Here is a 19755-nt window from a genome sequence, read left to right as displayed (position 1 = left end):
TATATATATATATATATATATATATATATATATATATATATATATATAATTTTTTTTTTTTTTGCAAATATAATCTTTATTAATTCCCAGAGTGGGAAGAACCAGAACATCACAATGACAGCTTACACATTTTGAGTGTTTTAAACACGAAACTCGTAGTACAAACAATAGTAAAACAGAAATTCCAGATTTGTGGTAACAAAGGCGTATCAGAAAAGCTCAAATCTGTCAATACGTTTCTCTTGTGATATCGCTGCAAAAGGGTGTAACCAGTAGGGTTTGGAACCACCCACTCCTTCCTTTTTTCTGTTTTTCGAGCACAAAAGTAGGAAAGAAAAGAGAGAGCAAAAAGAGAAAGTGGGGAAGGAAAAGAAGAGAAGTGTTATAAATATATTTTTTTTTTAGCAAAGACTGGAGAATAAAATGGCGGTCGTTGCAATATTTTATGTCACACGGTATTTGCGCAGCAGTCTTTTAAACAAAATTGTTTTGGAAAAAATACACTTTACTGAATTAAAAAAATAAAATAAACAGTAAAGTTAGCCCAATTTTGTATATATTGTGAAAGGTGATTTTACGCCGAGGAAACGGATACCTAACATGTTAGGGTTTAAAATTGCGCACACGACAAAAGGAATGGCGACAAACTACGATACTTAAAAATTTCCATAGGTGACGCGTTAAAAATCCGGGTTTTGTTTTTTGATACTGTCAATTTTTCTAAATCGGCACCTTTGGCAGTAATCGTGACCTCGCTTCCGAGTTACTACATTGGACGTGCCGGCTGGTGGCTCGGGTCTCCCGGTGGGACAGGAGACCCCGGGCGGAGCGGTGGGAGTGGGGGGGGACATCCTCTTTGCTTCTTGTGATAACGGCCGAGTGGCTGCTGAGCCGCATTGGTTGTTATCACTAGAAAACTGACCACCGGCTCTAAAGAAAAACCAGTACCGTGGTGACGCCTCTAGCTGCAAGCATCACCCCGCTACAACCACTTCCTCAAACAGAGGTACAGGCACATCAGTTTGCGGGAAGTGGTTAAAAAAATACACTTTTTTTTTATTTTAAGAATTTTATTAATAATGTTTTAATAATATACAGTATATTTTTAAAAATACTTTTTTTTATAGATTTAAAGTAACAATAACTTGAAAGTGACTTTTGATATGCCATTACGTTTTTATATCTATGCTGTTCCATATTTTTCTTACTGTAATCCCTAGAATTGTAAATAAGAAATAACTGGAAAGGGAAGTTCTAGAAGATTCTCTGTGATTGAACGCTATCAGTTGAACAATAACCTGAAAGTAACTTTCATTTTGAAATCCAAGCTGTTTCATATTTTCATTACTGTAATCCCTAAAATCGTAAATGTTCCCCCTAGTGGACATCTGTATATTAGGGAATTTGACTACTTTTGTAATGCAAAAAAAAAAAAACTCAATACGTAACCCAATTTTTTTGGGAAAATGTAAAAGATATGTCAAGTAAATAGATACCAAACATGTCCCACTTTAAAATTGCGCATTCCTGTGCAACAGTGACAAAAGACATACATTTTACTATCCGTAGGCGACGCTTTAAAAGCCATACAGGCTACCAATTTAGATTTACAGAGGAGGTCTGCTGGTAGAATTAAATAAAACTCTGCACAACCAAACACAACTAAACCGTATACAGTATCTCACAAAAGTGAGTACACCCCTCACATTTTTGTAAATATTTTATTCTATCTTTTCATGTGACAACACTGAAGAAATTACACTTTGCTACAATGTAAAGTAGTGAGTGTACAGCTTGTATAACAGTGTAAATTTGCTGTCCCCTCAAAATAACTCAACACACAGCCATTAATGTCTAAACCGTTGACAACAAAAGTGAGTACACCCCTAAGTGACAATGTCCAAATTGGGCTCAATTAGCCATTTTCCCTCCCCGGTGTCATGTGACTCGTTAGTGTTACAAGGTCTCAGGTGTGAATGGGGAGCAGGTGTGATAAATTTGGTGTTATCGCTCTCACTCTCTCATATTGGTCACTGGAAGTTCAACATGGCACCTCATGGCAAAGAACTCTCTGAGGATCTGAATAAAAAAATTGTTGCTCTACATAAAGATGGGCTATCAGTGATGGTGAACCTTGGCACCCCAGATGTTTTGGAACTACATTTCCCATGATGCTCATGCACTCTGCAGTGTAGTTGAGCATCATGGGAAATGTAGTTCCAAAACATCTGGGGTGCCAAGGTTCGCCATCATTGGCCTAGGCTATAAGAAGATTGCCAAGACCCTGAAACTGAGCTGGACAGGACAGGTTCCACTCAGAACAGGCCTCGCCATGGTCGACCCAAGAAGTTGAGTGCACACGCTCAGCACGTCCTATCCAGAGGTTGTCTTTGGGAAATAGACGTATGAGTGGTGCCAGCATTACTGCAGAGGTTGAAGGGATGTTGGGGGGGGGGGGGCAGCCTGTCAGTGCTCAAACCATACGTCACACACTGCATCAAATTGATGTGCATGGCTGTTATCCCAGAAGGAAGCCTCTTCTAAAGATGAACACAGAAAGCCAACAGTTTGCTGAAGACAAGCAGACTAAGGACATGGATTACTGGAACCATGTCCTGTGGTCTGATGAGACCAAGATAAACGTATTTGGTTCAGATGGTGTCAAGCGTGTGTGGTGGCAACCAGGTGAGGAGTACAAAGACAAGTGTGTATTGCCTACAGTCGAGCATGATAACGACCCCAAACACACCTCCAAGACCACCACTGCCTTGCTAAAGAAGCTGAGGGTAAAGGTGATGGACTGGCCAAGCATGTCTCCAGACCTAAACCCTATTGAGCATCTGTGGGGCATCCTCAAACAGAAGGTGGAGGAGCGCAAGGTCTCTAACATCCACCAGCTCTGTGATGTCATCATGGAGGAGGGGAAGAGGACTCCAGTGGCAACCTGTGAAGCTCTGATGAACTCCATGTCCAAGAGGGTTAAGGCAGTGCTGGAAAATAATGGTGGCCACACAAAATATTGACACTTTGGACCCAATTTGGACATTTTTATTTAGGGGTGTACTCACTTTTGTTCCCAGCGGTTTAGACATTAATGATGTGTTGAGTTATTTTGAGGGGACAGCAAATTTACACGGTTATACAAGCGGTACACTCACTACTTTACATTGTAGCAAAGTGTAATTTCTTCAGTGTTGTCACATGAAAAGATAGAATAAAATCTTTATAAAAATGTGAGGGGTGTACTGCATAAATCTTTTTCAAATGCATGAATAATAGATCTGTGTGACTAACAAAATATTGTCTGAATATCTTCCATCCCTAAATTTAAAGTGCCAAGTCCAAAATGCAGTGTAACATCCACTTGTATGAATATAATAGTGAAAAAAGAATATATATATATATATATATATATCTATAAATTGCCCTTTTTTTCCCACCTATTGAAGCAGTCATGATTAGTCACACGGATCTAGTATTCATGCATTTGAAAGAGATGGTTTATATGGTTTAGTTTTGTTTTATTGCGTGGAGTTTTTTTTATTTTTATTTATTGCATTGTTTGGTATGGGAACACGACAACAGCTGCAGAAATCTTTTATATTATTTATTGAATTTATTAATTTTTTTGTTTTTATTAGTAATGGCGGCCATCAGCGTTTTTTAGCGGGACTGTAACATTGCGGCGGACAGCTTGGGCCCCTAACTGACATTTTTGACACATTTTGGGGACCAGTGGCATTAATACAGTAATCTGTTCTAGAAATGATGCACAGTTACTGTAAAAATTACACTGGCAGGGAAGGGGTTAACACTGGGGGTGATCAAAGGGGTTAATATGTGCCTAAATATGCTTGCTGACTGCGTGGGGGAAGGATTCTTTGACAGGCACAGAGAGATCGGGGTTTCAGCTTAGCTGAAACTTTTGATCTCTCCCTACCTGTATGACGGAAGACTCGCCTGCTTTGTTTACATAAGCAGGCGGGTCTTCTGTCAGTTTATCTGACGATTGCGGGAGGCCGGTGACAATCGCCGCCGCTACTCCCGCGGCCTGCCTCTTGTTGTGTCTAAACACAGCGGGAGAGCGTCTCTGGCGGCGCGCGCGCGCCGCCGAAACCTTGTACACAGAATCACATAGTTCTATGTGATTTTGCGCAGCCGAGCCGCCCTGCCACAGTAATACTACGGTGGGCGGTCGGCAAGAGCTTAAGAAAGTTGGACTTTTCTTCTCTCCTTTTATCATATGGTTTAACAGTTTCCAATTTTTGAAGTTGACACAATGTATAAGAATCATTCACTATTATTTATTTGCATTTGTATGTTTCTTTTCTACAATTAGTCTTGCTCCAAACTCACGCATCTTTACGATAGCGCACTTTACACATTTTTTCACAGTATGCATCTCATACTAGCACATTATGTGACACTTACCCTAAAACGAAGCTGTTCCAGCGCTGAGACTTCAGCGCTGCAGCCACTTCCATCTTCACCTGTCTCGTTTCCTGGTTTGCAGACTCCAGCTCTGTGACTGGCCGGTGCCACGATAACGTCCCTTCTGTGCATGCGCGCAGAAGCCATCGTTCACGGCACAGGGCTCAGAAGGATTGGCACGGGTGGCCATTCCTTCAGTGCGCATGCACCAGTGATGTCACTGGCTGCATGTAATGTAAATATCTCCTAAACGGTGCATATTTAGGAGACACTACCTATAGCTAAGCCTTATTATAGGCTTACCTATAGGTCAAAGGCAGTAAAGGAAGTTTGCTTCCTCTTTAAACATTATCTGGGCTTAACTTGCTTTCATTTCTTTTGCTGGCTGAGGGCCACAAGGAAGGAGTAACAGGGCCCCGTGTGTATCACTGAACAGCACGATGGCTGCGCTCAGCCCCTTCTTGGAGCTCTGTGTTTCTCCACAGACTTCTTTCATCCATTAATGATTAGCTTTGCCTTCTCTCCTCTCTGTAGTCTCTAGTGATGTCTGTTTTGATCTCTCCTCATGTGCTGAACTCGGCTCCTGTCAATATTTCACTCTTCTCTGTGCTCAGAATATGAACATCCTCCACCAGTAATCTGATTGTCCTCCACCTTCTCTTCTCTCTGCAGATGATGCTACACGAGTTATATTACATGATGGGGACGATTACATCAATGCAAATTATATTAACGTGAGTACCGCTGCTGATTATCTTCTGAGTAAAAGGTCACCTCTAGAGGACTGGAATGGTGACAGCATATACCATGGCCCTGCATAGAGTAGGAATGTTGGGAGCATGACAGGCTTATCCTGGGAGACTGTTTAGCTTCCTCTAGAGTGGGGAACTCCAAACATTCTAAACTAGGAGCCAGTTTACTGTCCTACATACTTTATAGGGGCAGACTGTGGCCAGTGGGAGAAGAAAATGTCCTGGCTTCAGTGGGAGGAATAGGGCCCCATCGTTGGTGTAACAGATCCCCAATACTTGAACCAAGTATTTCTGACTCTCACGTGATGCGGTGACCTGGCCCCTCAATTCCCCCCAAACATCAGCCTAAGCTCGATGAAGGGTAAAACAAAAGACACTTTATTCAACAACTCACTTCCAATATATACAGGCTCATGTGTTTGATTTCATTATCATATGCAAATGTAATTGTATACAGAACATAGTTAACATACCTTGGCCATCTGGAAAGAGACAATAGGTGAATGAGACTGCAACATTATCATAATTAACTCAACAAACAACAAGCCCCCAAAACAAAGCCAAATAAGTATTCCTAGAAGTATAAATACAAAACCACCTCTAGACAGATGAAAGTAGAAGACGTAGGCTTGTAGACTGCCGTCTCCGTTTTCAAAATACCTTATGATAAGTGTCAATACACATCCCCACAGTAGATAATAGCTGAGTTTGACGTCGTTAGCATCTCGTTAGTCCCTCATTGTGTGGAGAAGTCCTCTGCTCTAACAGGCAGCTTTAGGCCTGTAACATTGATCCCAGTCTCAGAGTCTGTATCTTGGGGTGACATAGATTTGAGTCCAAAGTAACACTACTCCCATGGTCCTCCAGCATATACCCCCACACAGAGGTGCACTCCCCTACAAGCCAGGGCCGTAGTCCGTGGGCAGGAGGCTGGCCTCCACACTCCTCCAGTAGCCCGTGGCGAACATCCCAGCAAATGGGCGTTCGTCACAATTGGTATCAGTGGGAGGAATAGGGCCCCATCGTTGGTATTAGTGGGAGAAATAGTGCCTATCATTGGTGTCAGTGGGAGGAATAGTGCTCATCAGTGGTATCAGTGGGAGGAATAGTTCCCTATGGTTGCTATTAGTGGGAGGAATAGTGCCCCATCATTGGTGTTAGTGGGAGGAATAATGCCCCATCCTTGGTATTAGTGGGAGGAATAGTGCCCCATATTTGGTGTCAGTGGGAGGAATGGTGCCCATCATTGCTATCAGTAGGAGGAATAGTGCCCATCATTGGTGTCAGTGGTAGGAATAGTGCCCCATCGATGGCGTCAATAGGAGGAATAGTGCCCCATCGTTGGTGTCAGTGGGAGGAATAGTGCCCCATCGTTGGTGTCACTGGGAGGAATAGTGCCCCATCGTTGGTGTCAGTGGGAGGAATAGTGCCCCATCGTTGGTGTCAGTAGGAGGAATAGTGCCCCATCATTGGTGTCAGTGGGAGGAATAGTGCCCCATCGTTGGTGTCAGTAGGAGGAATAGTGCCCCATCGTTGGTGTCAGTGGGAGGAATAGTGCCCCATCGTTGGTGTCAGTGGGAGGAATAGTGCCCCATCGTTGGTATCAGTGGGAGGAATAGTTCCCCATCATTGGTATCAGCGGGAGGAATAGTGCCCCATCATTGGTCTAGGTGGGAGTAATAATGTCCCATCATTGGTGTCAGTGGGAGGAATAGTGCCCCATCATTGGTGACAGTGGGAGGAATAGTGCCCCATCATTGGTGTCAGTGGAAGGAATAGTGCCCCATCATTGGTGTCAGTGGGAGGAATAGTGCCTCATCATTGGTGTCAGTGGGAGGAATAGTGCCTCATCATTGGTGTCAGTGGGAGGAATAGTGCCCATCATTGGTGTCAGTAGGAGGAATAGTGCCGCCTCATTGGTGTTAGTGGAAGGAATAGTGACCCATCTTTGGTATCAATGGGAGAAATAGTGCCCCAGTGGGAGGAATAATGCCCCATCATTGGTGTCAATGGGAGGAATAATGCCCCATCACTGGTGTCAGTGGGAGGAATGGATTAAGGGACAGATCAGGTTCAGTGTTGGCTTTGGACTGCTTGAGGAAATGTCTAGTAAGCATTGTCCTGTATGGATATAATATTGATTGAAAGACTGATATCCTAGTATTACAGTACAGAGGAACTTCGGTGCAGGCTGACTGCATACATACAACACCACCATCCTTTTCTCACGGTGTCGGCGACCTCAGGCCAGGAGGGGTTTGGCAGCCGTGCTGGAAACATGATTCTCAGCTTTTATATAAACAGGCATTCCTGGAACACATGTTCTGCTGAGTGATTTAAAGCCTCTCTGCTCTAATAAGTAGCAAGTCCAGCTCCTGACTTTTCCCAAGATATATCTATCACTGAGACAGGCCTTCCAGTGTGAGCGTCTTCGTACTGTGGAGAATATTCTGTTCCCAAACATCTCTACACGTCTCTGATTACTCCCAACACCAGGATTTCACAACTTCACCAGGAATCCTCTATAACACGTGTCAAACACAAGGCCTGTGGGCTGAATCTAGTCCTCCAGGCCATTTCATGTGGCCCTCGCACCCAGACGGAGAGGTGGAAATGAGAAGTGAACAGCCTGAGAAAGAGAGCTGATTCTTGCACACAGTGCGTAGCACAGCCCAAAGCCTTACACTCTGTATGTGGCGCGCTCCTCAACACTGCACTTTGTACACAGCATACCCCTGAACCCTGCACTCTGTTCACATCACATCTCTAAACTCTGTACATAGCGCATCACTGAACTCTGCACATAGCATACCTTTGAACTCTGTACGTAGCATACCTTTTGAACTCTGCACTCTGTACATAGAATACCTTTGAACTCTGCACTCTGTATGTAGCATACCTTTGAACTCTGTACATGGCATACCTCTGAACTCTGTATGTAGTACACCTCTGAACTCTGCACTCTGTACGTAACATACCCCTGAACTCTGTACGTAGTTCACCTCTGACATCTACACTCTGTACGTAGCGCACCTCTGAACTCTGGATTCTGTACATAGCACACCTCCAAACACTGCATTCTGTACACAGCGCAACTCTGCACGTAGCTCACCTCGGAACTCTCAGTGGGTGCACACCTCTGAACTCTGCACATAGCGCAACTCTGCACTCTGTTCATAGCCCACCCCCAATCTCTGCACTCTGTACGTAGCGCACCTCTGCACTCTGTACATAGTGCACCTCTGAACTCTGCAAATAGCATAACTCTGCACTCTATATGTAGGGAACCTCTGAACTCTACATAGTGCACCTCTGAACTCTGCACTCTGTACATAGCGCACCTCTGAACTCTGCACTCTGTACATAGCGCACCTCTGAACTCTGCACTCTGTACATAGCGCACCTCTGAACTCTGCACTCTGTACATAGCGCACCACTGAACTCTGCACTCTGTATATAGCGCACCACTGAACTCTGCACTCTGTACATAACATAACTCTGCACTCTGTACATAACATAACTCTGCACTCTGTACATAGGGCACCCCTGAACTCTTCACTCTGTACATAGGGCACCCCTGAACTCTTCACTCTGTATATAGCGCACCACTGAACTCTGCACTCTGTACATAACATAACTCTGCACTCTGTACATAGGGCACCCCTGAACTCTTCACTCTGTACATAGGGCACCTCTGCACTCTGTACATAGTGCACCTCTGAACTCTGCACATAGCATAACTCTGCACTCTGTACGTAGTGAACCTCTGAACTCTACACATAACCTAACTCTGCACTCTGTACATTGCGCATCTCTGAATTCTGCACTCTGTACATTGCGCATCTCTGAATTCTGCACTCTGTACATTGCGCATCTCTGAATTCTGCACTCTGTACATTGCGCATCTCTCAATTCTGCACTCTGTACATTGCGCACCTCTGAACTCTGTACATAGTGCACCTCTGAACTCTACACTCTGTACATAGCGCACCCCTGAACTCTTCACTCTGTACATAGCGCACCCCTGCACTCTGTCAGAGCACACCTCTAAACTGTGCACATAACGCGCTCCTAGTATTTATTGGCCCTTTAAGATCACACTGTGTTTTGGCCACACCTATCATTTGATGTGGGGGGGGGGGGGGCGCGTGGTTGAGTTTCTTCACCTAGTCTCTGAGAATAAGAGAATAAATGCCCTGCATATATTTATATAGTCTTACAGATACAACCGGCTCTTTGAGGACAACCGTAATTGCTGATGCGGCCCACAATGAAACTGAGTTTTGACACCCCTGCGCTATAAAGTAATGCAGGGGTGACAAACTTAATTTTATTGCAGGCTGCATCAGCATTATGATTGTCCTCAAAGGGCTGGTTGTATTTGTAAGACTAGGTGTCCCGAGCAGTGACTTTAGGGGGACTGGACTGTGGCCATCAGTAGTAAAAAAAAAAAAGGCCTGGCATCAGTGGCTGTAACCAGTGCCCCAATTTTTGGTGTCAGTGCGAGGAAAAGTGCCCTATCGTTGGTGTCACTGGGAGGAATTGTGCCCCATCGTTGGTGTCACTGGGAGGAATTGTGCCCTGTCATTGGCAGGAACTATGTCCCACTGTTGGGGTCATTGGTAGCAAATTTGCCCCGTCATTGGGATTTGCGCCCCTTTGTTAGTATCAGTGGATGAAATAGTGCCTCAAGGGCCGGGTAAAAGCAAGCAAAGACCTATATCTGTCCCCATGGCCGCTGTATGGAGACTACTGATGCAGAGGATACTCAGCTTCTGATCTTCTCTCTACATTTCTGATTACACCCAGTCAGCTCACAGGGAACCCTCTATATTGTAGAGACCACTCAGCTTCTGACCTTCTCTCTAGCTTTTTTATCACACTGCCAACCTGAGTCTCTCTAATGTAGAGGACCTTCTACTCCTAACCCTCCCTGTAAATATCCAAAGTTTTTAGTTAAAAAGGCAGAGAGAAGGCCAGGAGCAGAGTATTTTCTATCTTATGGAGGGTCATGTTGGAGGTGTGACATCCCAGCAGTGGACATAATCAGAAAGATAGGGGTCAGGAGCAGAGTATTTTCTACCATATGGTAGGTCATGTTGGAGTTGTCGTGGATGTAATTGCAAAGGTAGAGATAAAGCCCGGAGCAGAGTATTTTCTGCCATATTGAGGGTCATGTTGGTGGGTAGAATATCCCTGGGGTAAAGCTACTGAAAAAGCTAGAGAGAACGTCAGAAGTAGAATATTTTCTCTTATAGAGGGTCACGTTGAAGGGTGTGATATCCCAGTTGAGGATGTCATAAGAAAGGTATAGGAGGAGGTCCGGAGTAGCATTTATTACCATATGGATGGTCGTGTTGGAGGGTGTGCTATCCCGGGGGTAAAGGTATTTAGAAAGGTAGAGAGTTCATCAGGAGCAGAGTATTTTCTACCATGTGGAGAGTCACATTGGAGAATGTGATCCCAGTATTTTCTGTCTTATGAAGGGCCTTGTTGGAGTTGTGGTGGTGTACCTGTAAAGGTAGAGAGAAGGTCAGGAGAAGAGTATTTTCTATCTTATGGAGGGTCATATTAAAGTTGTGCTGGGTGTACCTGATAAGGTAGAGAGAAGGCCAGGAGCAGTGTGTTTTCTACCATATAGAGGGTCACGTTGGAGGTTGTGATATCTCGGTGGTAACGGTATTTAGAAAGGTAGAGAAGTCATCAGGAGCAGAGTATTTTCTACCATATGGAGAGTCACATTGGAGAATGTGATCCCAGTATTTTCTGTCTTATGAAGGGCCTTGTTGGAGTTGTGGTGGTGTACCTGTAAAGGTAGAGAGAAGGTCAGAAGTAGAGTATTTTCTATCATATGGAGGGTCATATATAAGGTAGAGAGAAGGCCAGTAGCAGTGTGTTTTCTTCCATATAGAGGGTCACGTTGGAGGTTGTGATATCCCAGTGGGGGATGTAATATGAAAGGTATAGAGGAGGCCAGGAGCAGAGTGTTTTCTTTATTATGGAGGGCTGTGTTGGATATCCTAGTGGTGGGTGTAATCAGAAAGGTAGAGAGAAGGCCAGGAGCAGTGTGTTTTCTACCATATGGAGGGTCACGTTGGAGGTTGTGATATCCCAGTGGGGGATGTAATATGAAAGGTATAGAGGAGGCCAGGAGCAGAGTGTTTTCTTTATTATGGAGGGCTGTGTTGGATATCCTAGTGGTGGGTGTAATCAGAAAGGTAGAGAGAAGGCCAGGAGCAGTGTGTTTTCTACCATATAGAGGGTCACGTTGGAGGTTGTGATATCCCAGTGGGGGATGTAATCAGAAAGGTATAGAGGAGGCCAGGAGCAGAGTGTTTTCTTCCTTATGGAGGGCTGTGTTGGATATCCTAGAGGTGGGTGTAATCAGAAGTAGAGAGTAGGCCGGGAGTAGATTATTTTGTACCTTATGAAGGGTCACGTTGAAGGGATTGATATCTAATTTGTGGATGACATCAGAAAGCTAGAGAGGAGGTCAGGAGCAGCATTTTCTTCCATATGGATGGTCGTTTTGGAGGGTGTAATATCCCAGTGAGAAAGGTATTTAGAAAGGTAGAGAGGTCGTCAGGAGCAGAGTATTCTCTACCATATAGAAGATCACATTGGTGAATGTGATATCCCAGTGCTGGATGTAATTGGGTAGAAAGGTCAGGAGCAGAGTATTTTCTTATGAAGGGCCTTGTTGGATGTTGTGGTGGGTGTAATTACAAAGGTAGAGAGAAAGCCGGGAGCAGAGTACTTTCTACCATATGGAGGGTCACATTGGAGAGCATGATATCCTGATGGTGGATGTAGTTACAAACCTAGAGAGAAGGTCAGGAGCAGCATTTTGTACAATATGGAGGCTCATGTTGGAGGATGTCCTATCCCAGTGGTAAGGGTTTTCGAGAAAGGTAGAGAGGTTGTCAGGAGCAGAGTATTCTCTACCATATGGAGGATCATGTTGGTGAATGTAATATCCCAGTGCTGGATGTAATTGGGTAGAAAGGTCAGGAGCAGAGTATTTTCTTGTGAAGGGCCTTGTTGGATGGTTGTGGTGGGTGTAATTGCAAAGGTAGAGAGAAAGCCAGGAGCAGAGTACTTTCTACCATATAGAGGGTCACATTGGAGAGCATAATATCCCGATGGTGGATGTAGTTACAAAGGTAGAGAGAAGGTCAGGAGCAGAATTTTGCACAATATGGAGGGTCATGTTGGAGGTTGTCCTATCCCAGTGGTAAGGGTTTTATAGAAAGGTAGAGAGAAGGTCTGAAGCGAAGTATTTCCTACCTTTTGGGGAGATCATGTTGGAGGGTGTGGTATGCTGATGGTGGGTCTAATCAGAAAAAAAGGGACTGTAGGGACCCTCTCCACAGTTGCAGCAGTCCCTGGGAAACAAAAAAAAAAAGATTCCACACATAAATTCTGCTTTGTCATCCACAGATGGAAATCCCTTCTTCCAGCATAATAAACCGCTACATCGCATGCCAGGGCCCCCTGCCCAACACCTGTCCGGACTTCTGGCAGATGACGTGGGAGCAGGGCTCGTCCATGGTGGTGATGCTGACCACACAGGTGGAGCGTGGAAGGGTGGGTCAAAAGCCATATCATTTGTTTGTAACATATTTGCAGTACATTTGCAGCATTATTTCCTTCATTTTAAATTGAATGTGTACTTAGCAATTAAGACAAAGAAAATGACTGTTTCTGCTGCCAGGGAACCCAGCTCTACATCTTAAGAACTGCACAACCACGACTGTGCCCAGTTGGGTGCGCAATAACATTCAAAATGGGAGATCTGTTGACCGATGTCCAAAACACTAAAGTAAACGAAAAGAGGTTTGACCGCACTCCAGTGAATGAAGATAAAATGATCCTTTATTAAGATTGTAAAAAAGGGGTGCCTCATACCGCTACCTTGGGGATGGGGGGGTTTCATCCGCCGGGATGACCCCCGCCAGAGCCCCCAGGCCTGTTACTAGGGTAGGCCTCACTAGGCTCGAGGTCACGTACTAATCGGCACAAAGCCGCCATTTTGCCGTGGCCTGCAGCCTGCCTGGGTATCCCTATCACTGTAATGCCAGTGGCCATTTTGCTGGAGGCAGAGACAAAACAGCACAGGAACTTCTGGCTCTTGTGGGCAGGGGCGTTTCCTTCTACCTTCGCTTCCCCATGCTGCTGATGGACCTTGCTGTGTTCTCTAGAGGAGTTTTATTACCCTGGCCTTACCCTTTTCATCTTCAGAGGGATTTCAGGCCTTAGTATTATCCTCCAGAGTAGTGCTGCGTGCATCGCGATCGCCTCTTAAAGGCACACCGGTAACGGCGGACTTGCTGAGACCTGTGGTGCCTTTGTAACCTCACTTAGCCTCAGCGGCGTTAATATTTGGCGATTGGGCGCGGATTGCTCCCTCTTAGGCCGTTGCTCCTGTTCTCAGGAGAAGCTTCTGTTTAACCCCTTGCGGTGCAGGTTCCGGTGTTTCCCCGTTTCCCTGTCTGCTCTTTACATTCTTACTGTGCAATCCTACTGTTTGGCCATATGTCTAACATGGATTCCCCAAGTTTGTCTGCGACCCCCGATGTATTGTTGAGGCCCGCTTCTGATGCTCATGATGTGACTTTGTCTGTGATGCAAGAAATGTCCAGAAAATGGACAAAGTTATTGCGGCAGCATTTACTAAGAAACTCCCTCGGTACTCGCCTGTCTCATCTCAGACCTCAGATTCTGAGGCCGATCTGGTCGCCGGCGACGCAGACCCCCTTTTGGAGGATGCGTCCCCGCATTCAGACTTTTCTGACGCGGAAGAGGATGTTTCCACACCCGCCTTGGCACAGGAAAAGGCGCTGGTCGATGCTTTGATAGCCTCAGCGAGGACACCCTAAAAATCACGGATGTGATTTCTAAATCGCAAGGAGCCTTGGTATCCTTTGGATCCCTCAGGGCAAAGAAATCGGCCAAGGTTTTCCCTTGTCCTGAAGTCTTGACCGTCTTAGTGGAAGAACAATGGCGGCGACCTAATTGCACGCTTGCAATTTCCAAACGTTTGGCTAGACCAGGGGTCTTCAAACTACGGCCCTCGAGTTGTTCAGGAACTACAATTCCCATCATGCCTGGTCATGTCTGTGAATGTCAGAGTTTTCCAATGCCTCATGGGATGTGTAGTTTCCCAAAAGCTGAGTTGAGGATCCCTGGGCTAGATGCTACCCGTTTGAGGAAAAGATCTTACGCAAATGGATGGTCCCCCCTCAGGTGCACCCCCAGATATGCGGTATTCACAAGGCCACGGTTTTACCGGTGGCAGAATCCTCATCTCTCCCTGATCCGGTTGACAGACGTATTGAGGTCTTATCCCGACACCTGTATAAGGTAGTGGGATCTATTCTCAGGCCTGCCCTGACTACCATTCTAGTCTGTCAGACTATGTTTGAATGGGTAAAGGCTCTGAGAGAGACACTAACGGGAACACCATTACCGTCATCTGCCCTGGAACTTGCTAACCAATTGTCCACAAACCTTTGGCCATCTGGTGTATTTCTGAGCTTGGAGGGGACAGTGAGTACAGGTGGATTACAGCGCCTCCTACCTGTTACTGTTTAGTACAAGCAATGTCCATATTCACTTAAGTTGCTCCAACCCCCCAATCTTTTTGTTCTTGCTGTGTCTGTGCCCCACCCACTTTATTGTCAGGCATTGCTTTGCCTATGTTGGAAAAGAAAGGCTTCCTCCGTGTTCTACAATGTTCATGCAAACTTCCTCTTTATGTAGCGCAATAATTACACAAAGCTATTTCCATTTCAGGTAAAGTGCCACCAATACTGGCCGGAGCCCATAGGGAGCTCTGAATTCGGCAATTTCCAAATAAACTGCCACTCGGAAGTAGGAAACCCAGCATATGTTTTCCGAGAGATGACACTGACAAACTTGGAGGTGAGTCTTCATTATTTAAAGAGCGCTTGTAAAAGTGTTATAGGTTTGATGCTGCTTTAAGTTTGCTTAAAGTGGAGTTCCACCCATTTTAATACGTTTAGATGTACGTAATCCCCTTTAAAAATACTTTTACCAATGGAAACAATTTTTTTTTTTTGCAAGGAAATACCTTTTTTTTTCCTCTTTATGTATCCCAGCAGCCCTTGCGAATCGCATAGTGAAGAAATCTCGCATTATTACACTGGCACCAGCTGTACTCAGATGTATTGCTTTGAGTCCACGCTCCTCCCGCCTCCGCCCTGCCTCCTCTCATTGAGCTCTACGGGATGTAATGCTTTCAGTCCGCGCTCACTGAGAGGAGGCGGGACAGAGGCGGAGCGCGGACTCAAAGCATTACATCCCGTAGAGCTCACTGAGAGGAGGCGGGGCGGATCGCAGACTCAAAGCAATACATCCCGTAGAGCTGACTGAGAGGAGGCGGGACAGAGGCGGAGCGCGGACTCAAAGCAATACATCCCGTAGAGCTCACTGAGAGGAGGCGGGACAGAGGCGAAGCGCGGACTCAAAGCAATACATCCCGTAGAGCTCACTGAGAGGAGGCGGGACAGAGGCGGAGCGCGGACTCAAAGCAATACATCCCGTAGAGCTCACTGAGAGGAGGCGGGACAGAGGCGGAGCGCGGACTCAAAGCAATACATCCCGTAGAGCTCACTGAGAGGAGGCGGGACAGAGGCGGAGCGCGGACTCAAAGCAATACATCCCGTAGAGCTCACTGAGAGGAGGCGGGACAGAGGCGGAGCGAGGACTCAAAGCAATACATCCGGTAGAGCTCACTGAGAGGAGGCGGGACAGAGGCGGAGCGCGGACTCAAAGCAATACATCCCGTAGAGCTCACTGAGAGGAGGCGGGACAGAGGCGGAGCGCGGACTCAAAGCAATACATCCCGTAGAGCTCACTGAGAGGAGGCGGAACAGAGGCGGAGCGAGGACTCAAAGCAATACATCCCGTAGAGCTCACTGAGAGGAGGCGGGACAGAGGCGGAGCGCGGACTCAAAGCAATACATCCCGTAGAGCTCACTGAGAGGAGGCGGGACAGAGGCGGAGCGCGGACTCAAAGCAATACATCCCGTAGAGCTCACTGAGAGGAGGCGGGGCGGAGCCCAGACTCAAAGCAGTACATCTGAGTACAGCTGGTGCCGGTGTAATAATTCGAGATTTCGTCACAAGGCGATTCGTAAAGGCTACGAAGAAAAAAAGGTATTTCCTTGCAAAAAAGGAAAAGTATTTTTAAAGGGGATTACCTACATCTAAACTTATTAAAATGGGTGGAACTCTGCTTTAAGCCAGCTAAAAACTTTGTTAAAGCTACAGCCAACAAATCTTTTGGAATCATTGAGAGGACTAAGCACATTGTATTCCTGCCTGCCCAAATGTATGTTGCCATGAATCTGTCTTATTTCAGCACTTCGTGCAGCAATTCGCATTTTGCTCTCTATATATAAATCCATGATTATCGTTTAACTACCTCACGACACACCTAATCCCTGATTTCACTGCACACTGTGAGCTTCTCATAGTGTGCATTAGAAGCTGCATCAAATCAGATACAGTTTGCCTCATTTCCTAGCTAGAGGATGTCCAATACCATTTAGCTCTTTCCTTCCCAGCCTGTCTGTCCCTGGCCCGCCCCTTTCATATTAATCACTTGAGCGCCGAAAGATTTACTCCCTTCATGACCAGGCCATTTTTTACTTTTTACCACTGCTTTACTTTAACTGACAGTTGCATGATGATGCAACGCTGTACATAAATTACGTTTGTAATTTTTTCCCACAAATAGAGCTTTCTTTTGGTGGTATTTGATCACCTCTGCGTTTTTATTTTTTTTGCGCTATAAACAAAAGTATCAAGCAAAAGGACAGCCGGAAACTCTGTAAATCTTCCAATTCTTTATTGTCACGCCTCAGTGAGTAAACAGACAGGGTGGCTTATGCGTTTTGGCGATGAGCCTTGATCACAGCACACCAAGGCTCATCGCCAAAACGCGTAAACCACCTTGTCTTTTTACTCACTGAGGCGTGACAATAAAGAATTGGAAGATTTACAGAGTTGCCCACTGTCCTTTTGCTTGATATTGTATCCTATGGTGTTTGGAGAGATCCCCGCAGCCTGCGCACCTGATGGACGTTTCCATTCACCTGACGTTTCCACTGTTCTGAGCGATGTGGTTTTTGTTTGATGCTAAACAAAAATATATCGACAATTTTGAAAAAAAAAAATTGTCCAGCACCTGCTGATAGGCTTGTGCTGCCCCTAATCCCAGCAGAGCTGCCACGGTGCGTATGTGCGCCCTACCCAGAAGTGCTGGATCACGTACTAGGAACATGATCCAGCACAGGAGAGCCACTCTGCTGCTACACTCATACGCAAGTCGGTCAGCAAGTGATTAACCACTTAAGCCCCAGGCTTATTTTTGACACTTTTTTTTTACAAGTTAAAATCAGTATTTTTTGCTAGAAAATTACTTAGAAACCCCAAACATTATATATATATATATATTTTAGCAAAGACTCTGGAGAATAAAATGGCGGTCATTTCAATATTTTTTGTCACGTGGTATTTGCGCAGCGGTCTTTCAAATGCCATTTTTTTTTTTTGGAAAAGTTACGAAAAATCACATTTCACTGCATTTAAAAAACTAAACGGTAAAGTTAGGCCATTTTTTTTTGTATATTGTGAAAGATGATGTCACGCCGAGTAAATAGATACCCAACATGCTACGGTTTAAAATTGCGCACACCCGTGGAATGGCGACAAACTACGGTCAATAGAAAACTCAATAGGCGACGTTTTAAAAAATTTTAACGGTTACCAATTTAGAGTTAGAGTGTAGCTTTTTTTTTAATTATTGCTCACGCTCTGGCGATCGCGGCGATACCTCAGATGTGTGGTTTGAACAGTGATTTAATTCGCGGCTCGACTTCTGTATATGTTTTTTTCCGTGCGCAAGCTAACGGTGACGTGAGCGGCTAAAAAAATTTTTTCTATTTATTTTACTTTTTTTTTAAATTTTAACACAGGTTTTTAAACAAAAAAATCTGATCACTTTTATTGCTGTCACAAGCAATGTAAACATCCCTTGTGACAGCAATATGCAGTGACAGGTACTCTTTATGTAGGTATCAGGGGTCTAAAAGACACCAAAGCCCTCCGCTGCACTTCCATGTACTCAAAACGCAGAAAACGGCATTTTTGAATACAGTCACTTTTTGAATCTGCCGCCTTTAGCAGCCGAGTAACCCGGACGTAACGTCATGGATGCCGCTTCCGGGTTACGTCATCGCATCCGGCTTAGATCGGGACTCCATCCAGCCGGCGGACGTGCCGGCTGGTTGCTCAGGTCTCCCGGACGGGAGACCCGGGAAGAGCCGCGGAAGGAGGGGGGGATGTCCCCTCCCGCTCGCTGGGGTAACGATGTAGCGGCTCCCGAGCCGCATCGGTCGTTACCACCAGAAGGCGACCACCGGCTCTAAACAACGGTACCGGGGTGATGCCTCTAGCTAGAGGCATCATCCCAGTATAACTACACAAAGTCAGCCGACGTACAGGTACGTCACTTTGAGGTAACTGGTTAAGTACGTTCAGTCATTGAGGCGGAGTATCACATGTGGGTGATACTTAAGGCAGTCATGCAAGTACAGTCTGCCCAGGAACGCCCATTCCTCCAGACTGACACCCACCCATCAAGACATTTTGATATTTGCATAAACCCTCCCAAGAGCCCGCCCACTGCTTCCATCAGAACTGAGGGCTCTTAAAGCGCCTCTTCAGTAAATTTTCATCTTTCTATCTATTAAATCTTCTGCCTTTGTTGTTTTTAACTTTGGATAGTAAAACATTTTTTTTCTCTGCCAGTAAATACCTTGTACAGCCCACTTCCTCTTTCTTGTCTGGTCATCAGCCCTAGGCTAATGACATCATGCACAGCTCTCTCTCTAACTCTCATGAGAGTTTGTCAGCAAGGGAGGGAGGGATAAGTCAAAGGAGGGCCAAAGAGAGCTGCAGAGCTGGAGGGAGCTGGATAAGGGTGGAGATGACAGGAGACTGCAGAGATCCATGTGTATTCATCCAGAGAGGAGAAATGTGCAGGCAAGCAGTGGTGTGGTGGTGTGTGTGTGTGTATGTATGTATGTGTGTGTGTACGTGTATATATATATATCTATATATATATATATATATATATATATATAGATATATGAGGATGTATGTGTTTGTGTGTGTGTATATATATATATATATATGTAGATGTGTGTGTGTGTGTGTGTGTGTGTATATATATATATATATATATATGTATGTATGTAGATGTGTGTATGTATGTATGTGTGTATATATGTGTATTGCAGTGGTATGAGTGTGTCTGTCTGTATATATGTATGTGTATATATATATATATAATGTGTGTGTTTGTCTTTGTAAATCGAGGAAGTGAACAGGCAGCAGCTTTAGCTGCCCACAGTAAAATGGCTGCAGCCAGAGGGAGATTTCTGCAGGATATTTGGCCAGTACAGAATCACAGTATATATAAAATAATATGCAAAGTGGTTGGAGGGAAGCTTCACAATGGCAAATATGGTTTTAATACAAA

The 19755-nt window shown here is 45.2% G+C and overlaps 1 protein-coding gene across 2 annotated transcripts in view; it reads left to right on the top strand.

Moving 5' to 3' along the window:
• The window catches only part of PTPN4 (protein tyrosine phosphatase non-receptor type 4), a 215690-nt gene that overhangs the window by 180106 nt on the left and 15829 nt on the right, over window positions 1-19755 (top strand). For both annotated transcript variants that reach the window (XM_082261048.1, XM_082261049.1), the window contains exons 22-24: window positions 5104-5165; window positions 12624-12770; window positions 14979-15107. In XM_082261048.1, the coding sequence (XP_082117174.1) occupies window positions 5104-5165; window positions 12624-12770; window positions 14979-15107 (338 nt within the window). The remainder of the gene's footprint in view (window positions 1-5103; window positions 5166-12623; window positions 12771-14978; window positions 15108-19755) is intronic.

This window comes from Pelophylax lessonae (assembly GCF_965119305.1).
Source record: "Pelophylax lessonae genome assembly, chromosome: 6".
NCBI lineage: Eukaryota > Metazoa > Chordata > Amphibia > Anura > Ranidae > Pelophylax > Pelophylax lessonae.
Note: the sequence above shows the minus strand (reverse complement) of the source record. Positions and strands in the feature narration are given on the sequence as shown.